We start from the raw sequence: 13,113 nt of genomic DNA on the forward strand, positions 1-13,113 counted from the left end.
TTGAAAAAAATTACTTGGAGTTGAGCCACTCCCCAAGTAATCAAAATGAAAATCAAATCCCGTCCTGGCGATTCGTGCAACGGGATTTCTAATGATTTTTATTTAGTTCACTTCAAGTCTAGTGAACCAAACAAGTGGTGAAGTGGGAACACTTCAGGAAGACTGGTGGAAATTTCCAAAACCTCACCCAGTGCTGAAAGTGCCATGGATGGGGTTAACGGAACAAAAAATTGCTACATGCCAGCTAAACGCATGAATTGTTGAGAATCCTCTCACGCAAAGGACGACTGTCCTGCGAAGGAACATCCTAAGGAATTTAAATGTTCAAATTGTGGTGAAAACCTCAAATCCAATTTTTGGGAATGTAAGACTTGCCCCGTACCCGTACCCGTAGGTACAAATATCACCCCTGCTTCAAATTCTTCATCTATACCTGTTCCCCTCGCTGCTAACAATGTTCAGCGAGGAAATAAGGCTACATATGCTGCTATTGCAACCGGGTAGAAATCAAAATACTAGCCACCATAATTCTAATGGAAATTTTGACTTAGGAAGCATTACTGCTCATAAAATAGAATTTTACAGAAATCATTAATTGACATGATTACTGATATGCTAAAAACTAACTCCATGTTTGATGCTATTCAAACTGGAGTTAAATTTGCGAACCATATCGTCACGATTTTGAAATTCAGTAATGGATTTAAAATCATTAAATATTTTGAATTGGAATGCTCGATCTCTTAAAGGTAATAAAGAAAAGCTATGTAACTTTTTGAGACTTAATAACGTGCATATTGCCGTTATAACTGAAACGTTCCTTAAAGCTGGCCATAACATTAAAAGGGACGCAAATTATTTCATGTATAGAAATGATCGTCTTGATGGAGCCTGTGGTGGCATTGCTTTGGAAACTAAATTTAAGGCTCAATTTACTTTGATGCATTTTCGAAAAATGCAAATGCCGTTTTTTTCGACGCATCATTTCAGATTGCAAAAAGCTCGCGTCATTTTGTGTAAAATAGCCTAAAGAATAGAATGACACGAGTTTTGTGCAATCTGAAATGATGCGTCGAAAAAATTGCATTTGAATTTTTCGAAAATGCATCAAAGTAAATTGAACCTTAAGGAGTACACCGCTGAACAAAGCTAAACAGGATATGTGACTTGGATAAAGAAGAAAAACAACCAGAAAGCTGGTAGATGTCGACCTATTGCAGCTCACTTTCAAGTCAATTTAACACCACTACCGGTTAAGTTGAATTAACTTGAACCGTATATTTGAACCTTTACAGTAGAAATATTTTTATCGAATCAAAAATAAAAACTTTTGTGAAGGGTTATTTTTTAATCCATGACTGTCCAAAAATTAAAACTAATGGGAACCGATTAACATCATCTCTAGCGATCGACCAATCGCTGCCATCACCACTCAAGGATTCCTGTAAATTAAAATTGAAATTCCTCAATTATTCAGTGCAATATCCTTTATTTCTAAAACTTGTGCAACATGCCATAAATAAAAAAAGATCCAAATCTAAAATGAACAACACTGCAACTGCGGTGATGTTGGACGGAATGAGATCACGTGTTGGTAGTACAAAATGCAACATCTACGTATACTGAGGAATTGCTCAAGCATTGCAAAAACGAGCAACTACCCAACTAGGCTATCTTCAGGTGCTCTACAAAATGGGCAATAGCCTTTCTGCAAAAATTGTAACTCAAAATCCTCTGAATGGAATGCATTGTTACACTCTGGACAAACGGTTATCTGCAGCTCGGGAAGCAGATTCCTATAGTAGCGGGTAGCCAACGGTTTAGGACCCTTAATGATGATGACCTCCCGTGGATCAATCGCTCGAAGAGCATCACGGTCCATAGTAGATGGAAATGTATCCATAATATCCTAAAACCGGGATAAACCATAATTTTGGAGAGCAACTTTGACAATAATGCTTTTACCTCGTGAATAAACTGATCCGGTTGTCCAAAATCATTCATCTTTGGTGGAGCTAACAGAAGCCTCTCAGTCTCTTGGTCGGTTATACCACCGTCCGGGCTGAACTCCGCTAAAGGTAGAATCTCGAACGATACGTAAGAAAATACGTACTCTTGATGACAATTGGGACAGCGATTTCCATGCAGATGGGGGCTGTAGTTCGAACAACGGTAGCACATGGGCAGGTACTCTTCCGGATCGTTAAATCCACCCGGACACGCCCGGCTGGTGATGTAGCTGATGTCCACCTGTTCTTGGATTCCGGGTGGTGGCTTCAACGACTGCAGTTTGTTATTGATTTGAAGATGAAGCTTGTTGGCTCCCAGTACTTTTGCTTGCTTGGACAGGGTGTAGTAGACAGCACTGAAATAGATGATGTTTGATATATGACATAAATAGCTGTGCATATGATTTACACTTACAAAAGACTGATTCCTTTGGGAGATGAGAGTCCATTGATTTGATTCACCACAAATCGACTGGTATTGAACAGCGTCAACGGAGGGCTACTGGTAAATGGCTCTTTCAAGTATGAATTCAGTGTACTGTAGGCATAGTATATGGAAGCAAGTTTCTGCAGTGATCTGTACTCAGCAATTTTCGATTCCAGTAGAACGGTTTCACCATCCAGTAGTTTGAGGACCTGCTTTGCTCTCAACCAGGTATAGTATCCCGCATCCAAGTAACGTTCTTCAGATACAGCACATTCCACCAGATTCCGTAGCAGTTTAGTAGCTTCGTTTGGCTTCCCAGCTAGTACGTACGCTTCATGAGCCGAAATGAATTGATCTGATTCTGCCAACCACTGAGCATGCTGATAATGTACCGTTGGGAGAATTTTCGGTAAATGTTCAGCTAAGCGAAAGGCTTCAGGCCAATCTCTGGCCTCCACGTGCAGTTGCACAACTTGTTCTTCTTCTCCAAGCTTACGATAAATTTCAGCTGCCAAAGGTAAAGCTTTCAACCTTCGCAAATGTTTCGCAATCAGCTCTAGTGGTTCTTTCTCTGCAGCATTCAAGCGTCTTCCGATATCCAACAGAACATCAGTCCATCCCTGCTCTGCCACGATTTCAATCGCTCGCTCGGACTCTCCAGCGGAAAGCAACAATTCAGCAGCTGCTCGTGGCTCATGGACAGAGCATGCCCACTCCGCACGTCTTCTAATGAGTTCCTTCTTGTCGGCAGCGCTGCCTTCTTTTAAAAATTCCTGAGCCAAGTCGAACATTCGTAAATCACTGTACATAGCCAACGCTTTGCTATTGTTGCCTGACTTCTGGTACAAACGAGCGGCTTCTTTGAATTTCCCATTGAATGCATAGGTATCTGCTAGGAGTACCTCCTTGGAGGTGTCGCCACGTTTCTGACGTTCCTTGAGATCGTTGATCAACTCAAGCCACGGTAAATTGCGTACCTTGACGTAGGCATCGCGAGCTACCTGGTAGTTGAGTGCCTCCAAAGCAGCTTGTGCCAAGCCTTCCCAGTCCGACAGTGGAACCCCCAGACAAGCTACCTGATAGGCGTCCCTGAAAGTTTATCGAATGAATTATTTATTTGATAATCACGATTTTATCCACGAAGATTGAAGATAGGGCTGAACAAATCAATGCTGAAAGGCTTTTAAGGAGTGGTAAATGTAAAGGTAAATGTAGACTGTACATTGTAGTAGAAATACGTATTTTTCATGGATACTAAAATTAAGTGGAATTAAATGGAAGATAACCTTTTTTGCTGTTTTATTTAAGCATTCCGCTAGCAACCCTATTTCATTACTTCATTGAATAACAATAATTTCAATTCACTTAAAGATGCAAATAATCAATCTGGAAAGGTCGATGATGCAGAAATATGGATTTATTGGGAACATAAAATCATACTAGGATGAGAAAGTACGGAAAAAGAACACACATATGAGAACAGAGCATACTTGATCACTAGGGTGAGTCAGCTTTACAAACCCCCAGGCATGGCAAATCATTTACATTTATTTCGTGCATTCATTCATTTACGTTCATTTGCCCCTAATTTTTCCATCAACAGAATTCCGTAAAATGATTTATGAGGCTTTTGTAGATTTTGCTATAAACTACAATTTTTGTAAATAACCTAGATCAGTAGATCTTGTGCATGACGAACTAGAGCGGGTAGAACTTGTTATCATTTTTCAGTGTCTGTAATTTACATTCACAGAAAAACAATGGTGGGTTCTGTTCGTTTTGGTTCATCATGCATAAGAGATACAGATTTGATTTATTCACAAAAATTGTAGCTAATATCAAATCCTACAAAAGTTTCATACGTCATTTTACAGAGTTATGTTGATGAAAAAAGTTAGAGGCAAATGAATGTTAGTAATTCACCATGCCTTTTCCCCCATCTCATTGTGGCAGAAATGTGAATGATTGTCCATAACAAACAATTATGCAAAATTTCAAGCAAATCGGAGAAGGTTGAGTCTGATTGATTCGCCATTTGACGCAGAAAGGGTTCTTTGTAGCAATGATTTTTGTCATCTAGGATGAACTATGTATCAACATTATGGGGTTGAGGGGATGAGTGCTTAAGCAATAGCAGCAATATTCAAATCTTCTACACATTGGTACTCTTTTAGAATAAAATCGAAGTTCTATCGTGATCGTTGAAAAGATTTTCATACAAAAACAACATTTGCCTTTTGGGGATGATTTCCGATATGCCCATAGACCATTACTTCATCTTCTCGGATAGTCTCAGTTCGATTGAGGCTATTCGGTCGATGAAACAAGGTAGGCACTCATCTTATTTCCTTTCAAAGGTAAGGGAGCAGATGAGTTTGCTGGTCGAAAGATCATATATGATTACCTTTGTATGGGTCCCCTCACATTGCTCAATCCCAGGCAATGAGAAGGCAGACTCTCTCGCAAAGGTGGGCGCACAACAAGGCGAGATTTATGATAGAAGAATTTCACATGATGAATTTTTCCCACTAGTACGTCAGAGTTCTCTTTTAAGTTGGCAAAACGATTGGACAAATAATTCTCTTGGGCGGTGGTTACATTCCATTATTCCAAATGTTTCTTCGAGAGCGTGGTTCAAAGGTCTGGCTGTAAGTCGGGGATTCATTCGAGTGATGTCAAGACTTATGTCCAACCACTACTCGCTAGACGCACATCTCTATAGAATAAACCTCGTTGACAGCAATATATGTAGGTGCAGAACCGGTTATGATGACATCGATCACGCAGTTTGGTATTGCCCGGGTAATGACGCCTCCAGAGCACAACTATTGGATACCCTAGTGGCCCGAGGTAGACAACCCTTCCGTGAAGTAAGAGATGTATTGGGAACACGTGATCTTCCCTACATGCAAGCGATCTACGAATTCCTTTGTTTGTCTGATGTTAGAGTTTGATGTGACTATCCCCTCCTTTCCAAACAATTTCCCGCCATTGTGTCCCAGTCTTATTATCCTCCTGTTCCTGTGCTACTTGCCCCTGCCCAGCCAGGATTTGGTCAACCGTCCGAGAGTAGTATCTGAAGGAGGCTTCAGAAACCAGTTTCCTACCTAGATCCTTCCAATTGAAATTGTTACCTATTAACCTCGAGCCCGCCACGAGTAATTGGTACCCAATACTAACCTAGAAATACTGCTATTTAAAATGTAAATCAAACATTACTGATTTTGGCTCCGTAAAGTGTCACACACGACTGAGCCTAGTAAATAAACGAACTAGTTAAAAAAAAAAATAACATTTGCCTTGCTATTTGCCTAAGCTATTCACTTGAAATGTATGTCCCGTTTCAAAAATTTAAAATCTTTCTACTTACTCAAACAATCCAGCTTCCACAAACTGCCACATGGTTGCTCCCAGCGCCAACGGAACATTACTCATCACATTCCCACGCAAACAGAATGCCGTTGCACCACACAAGCCCACCACCACTCCGAGCATAGACTGTGGACTTCTGGGCGGAAGTGATCCAACTCGTACGCTCAATCCTCCGGTGGTATGCGAGTAGCACAGCATCGACTCCAGGTGGGTGTTCCATGCGACTGAATTGACGTTGGAATCTTGGTACAGCATCGTGTCGCTTATCAAATCTCGAACCACCAACCGACCTGCATCGTCAACGACCGCCAATTTTGTTCTAGTAGCATTAAGATCGAGGCAGCGAACGGATGAAAGTACAGTTGTAACCAAAATCGGTAGGGAATTATCCAGGAAAATTCTCCAAACTTGACCACTTTTCAGGCCCAGTAAAAGCCCTTCGCAACCAGCTGGTCCTCCTGTTACTTTTATGTACCGTATGAAACTATCCATAATCCATTCCCGCTGCAGAAGGCCGTTAAAATCCAAGCTTTGTAGCTTCTTCTCCTGACACAGAACCAAATGCTGTGCGCATACAACCAACAGACTGCATTCAAACTTTTTAGCAATCTTCTCCTTAACTTTGTAGTGCATAGGTTGATTTTCTGCGGAGCTAAGCTCGTACAGAACGACACGCTCTGGCAATTGAACCGCCAGGCGGTTCCGATAGATTGCTATCTTATGTACCAGATCGCGACACTTTATACGAACTTTTTGCCCGGAAACCAAATGCTGAATAATCACATCGCACATATTTTCCCGAAAAGCGTACCGTTCACGATACAGAGCATGGACGGTATTGAACGCCAGACTGTAGCATGCCAGCGTCCCGTCTTGACATCCGACGACCTAAAAGAAAATTTTTATGAAAAACTGTTGGTAGGTATCTTTTCATAATTACAATCGAGTTCCCCATCGGATGAACGGTTGTAGCCCAAATCCATGACTCATGCTGCTCACCCAGCATTCCAAGCCGTATGCCATCGCGAGTGAATAGCTGTAGGGCTTTGTTGCAACCGGATATTATCAGAAACTCTCCATCGGGAAAGAAACTCAAGCACAACGGATCAAAGCTGAAATTTCTCTCCTTTCCAATCACCTGACCTCCAAGCGAATAGAAAGACAACGTTTGACTCCAATCGATGACGCAGAGAATATCCGCCGATCCACTGGCCGGAGGATTCCATGCCAACCCGAAAATTGGACTATTCACTCCACCTGGTCGTTCAATTTTAATCTTCTCCTCACCGGCTTTGTTGCGAATAGATATCGTCCCGCTGGCCATCCCCAGTGCCAGGTACTGGCCATCGTTTGTCCAAGCACAGGCATTCACTCGCGCTGCTGTCTTGTACTTTTGAACAGCCTTTTGCTCCGAGGACCAGAAGGAGAAATCCGTTACAGCACACGATGCCAACTGGTGGGATATGGGATTGAAGGCCAAACATTGAACCGAATCACCGTGACTGTGAACGACAAGATTGACACACAGGTAATATCGAATCCTTTCCAATATCAGCTGCCTACAAATACTTACGAATATTTAAGTAATCCTTCCAGCTTATTCGTCCAAATGATAACGGTTTTATCCGCACTGCCTGAGGCAAATTTCTTGCCATCACGGGCGTATGCCACACAGTGAACGGTATCCTTGTGACCCTTCAGCGAGCTTATGATATTTCCATCGACAGGATCGTACACCAACACCTTGTCGCCCGCTCCAACAATCAGCTGCAGTCCTTCCGGGTGGAAACATATCGAATGGACGCTACAAGAGACAATTATTGTTGCGCAACATCAGCCAACAAGGATATTGATTAATCGACCCCCAACAAACGACCCTTGCAATTTGCTATCCGCAGTCCTACCTGGCCACATCACTTTTCTCGTTCGGATCGTGGATTTTTTCAACCCACTTTGGAATCGCCCTCATCTCTGGCACCTATTCGATGAATTAGAATCCCACTCGATGCACCAATTCCGTTCAAAATTGCCAGCAAATCAATGGCATCGAATCCATGAGACCGTGCCAAAACAAACCACCATTGACGACTCTTTTACAACTGTTTCACGATTTGTACTGTTATTCGTCGGACGCTCATCGCCCGCTTTTAGTCTTCCTGGTATTGGTTGTCCGACGTTCGGAATGGATGAACCAGTCTGGCACACACACACCATTATGTATTGATTCATGTATAAGCTCAAGATGTAAACAACATGCACACGAGCTGTTTGATGTTGGTGCGTCCGCGTGGGTACAAATACAACAAGGCGTTTTTCATTCATTGAAATCAATGCATGAATGAGAATGAACACGACGGGCCAACCACAATGCAGGATAATTATAAGTGGATTCAATCAACTTGAGCCCAGGAACAGGATCATCTGTAACATATAACAACGAATGGTGCATTTATTTGGAATCAATAACATCACGTTGATTCGTATTCATTAAACTGAGAACAAATTATGATGTTTGAACCAGGGCAGTCGGAGTCGGAGTCGGACACGTTTTTTGGCCAAAGGGAGTAGGAGTCTGATTCGTTAAATTCCACATGATTTTCATGTGTCCACACATAAATAGAATCCACTTAGAAGTACACATGAAATTTATGAGTCAAATGAATAGTATGTGTGGTTACACATGAATTTTAAACATAAGAACTATGTGTCCGAGACATATATAATTTGCTTATCACATTGCAAAAAATCATGTGTGGGACACATAAATATAATCATTGAAATTTTAATAGGAATCCGGCAAGAACAAAAGTTCATAAGGCTCGACTTATGAACGACATATATGAATTTCACAAACGTGACATGGCTCATACAAATTTTACAATTTTTGTATGGAGGGGGAGAGTCGAGGGACAAGAATCACAAAAAACTGTCTACGTAGTTAATGGTCGATCCGGCATTAGCGAATACTAGTAACCTTACGGAATTTGAGCTAATTTTTTTTAGTGGACTACAGGTTGCAGCCAAGGAGGTGGTACGCCTATCTCTACTAATAACAAGTAGTCATAGCGAGCATAGTCGCGGGCCCACGCTCTGGGCCCGCTTAGATAGATATGTGATCACGTTTTTATGCTGGCTACTAAAAGAAGGCGGTGTGTCAGGCCCTTGGTTGCAGCCCTTTTGGGGCTCATTTGTCAAGGCCTGCTCTATCCAATAAATCCACTACTCGAACGCCAGAAGAGATAACCAATGGTGGTCGAATAGGCACTGCTAACACATTTGAGTAGGGACCTATTGGGAAAGCATGTTAGTATAACGATTATGTGAACTTACTAATGAATTCTGGGCTTACTTGTGTTGCTGAATCATCATCGGTTGACTGGGCATGCTTTGCACAGAAAAAAAATTCTGAATTTTAACTATCGCGTAAAATCTTATCCGTTTAATGTTGAGCTACAGTTGGCATAAACAATGAAATCGTTTACAAGCTTGCATGCAATATTGCTAATTTAAGCGATATTGCGCTTAAATTTACACGAAACATCGTGTAAATTGATGCCAAATCTAGCGTTAATTTTATGTGCTCTATATCTCGCAGAAATTTACATGAATTTTTCAAACGGTGTGTGGGTTGTTATTGCTGAATCATCTGTTGGCTGGGGATGCTTTGTGGGTTGTCATTGTCGTTGCCTCGGACCGACCTCGTCATCAGAATCGGTTCCTCTCATGATGGGGTCCTCATCACTAAATCCGAGGAGGTATGATGGAACTAGGTCTTCTGAATCACTCTCCCAGTTCGAGTCGCTGCTTGTCTCAAATTCCGACTCCACCATGCTACTATACAGGTTTTTAGTGGTTTGTTTGAATATTAACTGGATTATTTATATATTGTTATTGTTATTGTGCCATGCTGGAGGGGTTATTGAGCCTGGTCACCAGTGTAATGTTGATGACCAATTATACACCTTTCATGCAGCAATCAAATAGATAAAGATGGCTCTTAGATAATGACTTATGCGAGTCGATTGAAATCAGCCGAATACTAAATGAGGGTTAAGTTGGTCCTTAACATAGAAGCGTAGATGCATGCATAGGTGAAGGATAAGAGAAAGGAGAGGCAAAGGTGTTGAAATGCAGAATTAGATGTCGTCGATATTGAATAAGTATGTTTAAATATCGTTGATCCAGGTATCTATCGTATAAATTTGAATATCATTTAGTTATAATTATTGTCAACAATACTTACATTTTGATGAAGATGGTACTACCTATTTTACCTCTTTTTATTGTGATCCCAACTAACAATTTTCGCAATGTAAACGCTTTACTCATTTCATTTATACAGCCTCAAGCTGTATTCAAATGTTATACGATATGAGGAAACCTTTACTCAACCTCTATACAAGCAAATTTGGCGAACTTAGTCAACTACTTATGGCAACTGTGACGGTTGGGACAATCTCTTATAGCATATCTATTTACGCTTCTATATAGCTGTTATCCTACTGTTTAGTTGTGTGTGAACTTGAAAGGCGCTTACTCAACCTTTACCCGATTATCCAATAATCTCTACACAGCTTTCTCTTGACGCCAGGTTAAATATTGCTTACCCTTTTTTTAGGAATGTATCATGTTAATTTTACTGCGAATACATAAATTAATCGAAATTACTGAACTTGAAAGGCGCTTACTCAACAACACCACCAAATTATTTTCACTGTACCGGAAATTGGAATCGAACTCGAGACGACCGCATTGGCGAACCTTGATACTACCAACTTTGCTACGTCAACACTTTGAATTTTGCATGCCCTTCTACAACAAGATTGCTGAGTAGCGGCTTTATAATAGTGCATATGAATCACTTTTCTTGACTAGTTAATTCAGCTTTGTAAAGAAGCAGAGTAAAAACTGTAAAACTGCACAATAGACTGATGCAAAATTTGAAATTTTCGCTGATTAGCCACCGAAAGTTTAAACTAATTTGATGAGAAACTGACTTGGCACAAACCATTTGAAGTTTATATAAAAATTACTAACGGAAAATAAAACTTTTTGTTCATTGTCTTCTAGCCTTTTTACATATTGTACTGTTCAAAAATTCTATAGCTATTCTAATGGAACATTTTCTCAGCTACAACTTTGCGCAATATTGGTTTTTAGCCAATCATCAAATTAAATAGTTATGAATTGTTTAAGAGATTGATAATCTTATGGCAAGATAAAACAACTGTATTGTGGGCAACACTGTATTCTACAGTGTGACATAGTACACCGAAAATAGTTTTCATATAGCTTCAATTGGAAACGCAAATGATTTTCATCCATAAACAAAATTAATGGAATTCATCTGAATTTCACATAACATTTATGCGATCACGTTAATTTTATATGATTTTTCATATGAATTTCATCGGCCTCATAATATTCATGTGATTTTGTGGTGGGATTTTTAGCTATGTGGTCACATGAAAGCTATGTGAAATTCACATGGTTTTCATCCATTAGATATGTGATAAATTTTTTGAGTGTAGCCATGATTTTTGTCCTCTATTATACGCGTCATAAACACCAATGTTGCCTGCTGAACAGTTGATTGAGCATAATCATAAGACACCAGTGACTTGAATCATTAATAATCTTTGTTTATTACATTTGATCGAAAAGTGGTCTTGAACAAAGTTGTAGCTGAGAAAATTTTCAACAAGCTAAGCTAGCATTTTCTAAAGTAGAGTGAACTGGTGAATTTTGAGATAGATATGAACCGAAATTATGGTTTCCCCATAGTAATTAAATGAGTTCTAATTTTGGGAGGCTAATCAGAGCCCAATTTGGAACAGTTTGAGCACTGTGGAGCGAAAATTTCAAATTTTGCATCAGTCTACTGCACAAGTCTAAAAATAAACCCAATTGACTGTAAAATAGCTTCCGAAGTAACGCTAACACAGTTTATTAGTTGAGTAAAGGTTGTTTAGTTGTTGAAAAGGCACTTTTGATGTTTATGTTATTCAGCAAGAGTGGTTGGTTGTGTAGCAGCCATCAAATAAGAAATATATTCGCTTTATTAGCTTTGTTTTGTAGCTAAAAGTTGAAAGTTGATTAATTTCTGTATAGAAGTGATATTAGTGTTTATTGGCTGATGTTATTCAGTGCGACTGACAAATTGAATAATGGTTGTGGAAAAGTTGAGTAAACGCTCTCCAAAACTATTTTGCTAGCTTCTGCTTGTAGCTGTATCTGCAGCTTTATTTCAGCTACTTTTCAGCACAACGCTGGAAAAGTTGGCTTATAAAGCTTAGTATACAGATCGAAGCGAAACGAAATTTGAAGCACGCGAAAAATCATGAAATTTCGCTAGCGAAAAAGGTTGTGAAAAAATGTGTGTGGAACATTTTCCAGTTTCCTTTTTTCGCAGTTTACAGTTCATGTGAAACGAAATCGATCAGTTTACACCTCCGGTGAAGTGAAAATCTGACAGATACGCTCTCCCGAAACGTCAACTTTTCGCTTAGCTGCATGCGTGAAAAAATAAAAAATAAACGTAAGCGAAAAAGATGCGATCCACAACATTAGATTTCGCTGGATCGTATATGTTTACAGTTCAAAGCGAAGTGAAAAATTTGCCAATCGCGTTTTTCACGCTGGTGAAAAATTTAGTATTTTGTATGAGATTTTCGCTTCGCTTCGATCTCTATACAGGCCTTAAAGCTGAAAATGTTAGTTGGGATACCAACCATCACAGAAACCGACTTTGAAGCATCATTAACAATACACTCGTTTTATGATTAGTAATATCAAATAACGTTACATGCAAACGAAAAAGAGATACAACCAGGATTAGTTCTCCAAAGTAATAGTTTCATCTGAATACCCAACCATCCATATCTCAGTTACATTGTCTCACTCTGAATCCACATTCCAAGCTACTTTGTGATTTATAGTTACTTTGGTACTCACATGAAATGTTGTGCAAATACCACTAGTTCGCCCAACTATGGACAGCTCAATGTTAATACCACAGACAAACAGACATAACAGTCGCAAGTTGTTCAACGAACAAGCATTTAACGGTCAATTTAAAAGTATCGTAGTTGGTAGTACCGCCACCTGTGGCGCGCATAGTCAATTTCCTTGCGTTTGACGTTTACACACTAACGCCATCTTTTCAGCGTACTACCCACCACAGTGTACTCAACAGATGGCGATAATGTTTTAGCGACGATGTTTTCCATTGAGAAATATTCAATGTGTTATGTCTGTTTGTCTGTGTTAATACCATTTACTCTTCGAATCGACGTACAACAACAT

At 40.0% G+C, this 13,113-nt stretch overlaps 1 protein-coding gene across 1 annotated transcript; it reads right to left on the reverse strand.

Annotated features, from left to right (window-relative positions):
• Positions 1 to 1,545: 1,545 nt before the first annotated feature.
• Oseg1 (intraflagellar transport protein Oseg1) lies at positions 1,546 to 7,907 on the reverse strand. Its single transcript, XM_065220267.1, has 7 exons — positions 7,713 to 7,907; positions 7,382 to 7,612; positions 6,749 to 7,310; positions 5,807 to 6,696; positions 2,425 to 3,525; positions 1,966 to 2,365; positions 1,546 to 1,909 (listed from the first exon to the last, which is right to left on the reverse strand). Exons 1-7 carry the CDS (start codon positions 7,775 to 7,777, stop codon positions 1,658 to 1,660), a joined length of 3,501 nt encoding a protein of 1,166 aa, XP_065076339.1. The 5' UTR covers positions 7,778 to 7,907; the 3' UTR covers positions 1,546 to 1,657.
• Between the last annotated feature and the right edge of the window lie 5,206 nt (positions 7,908 to 13,113).

Source organism: Ochlerotatus camptorhynchus, unplaced genomic scaffold (genome assembly GCF_037179485.1).
Source record: "Ochlerotatus camptorhynchus isolate MF236.1 unplaced genomic scaffold, CSIRO-AGI_Acam_v1.1 ptg000002l, whole genome shotgun sequence".
In the NCBI taxonomy this organism is placed as follows: domain Eukaryota; kingdom Metazoa; phylum Arthropoda; class Insecta; order Diptera; family Culicidae; genus Ochlerotatus; species Ochlerotatus camptorhynchus.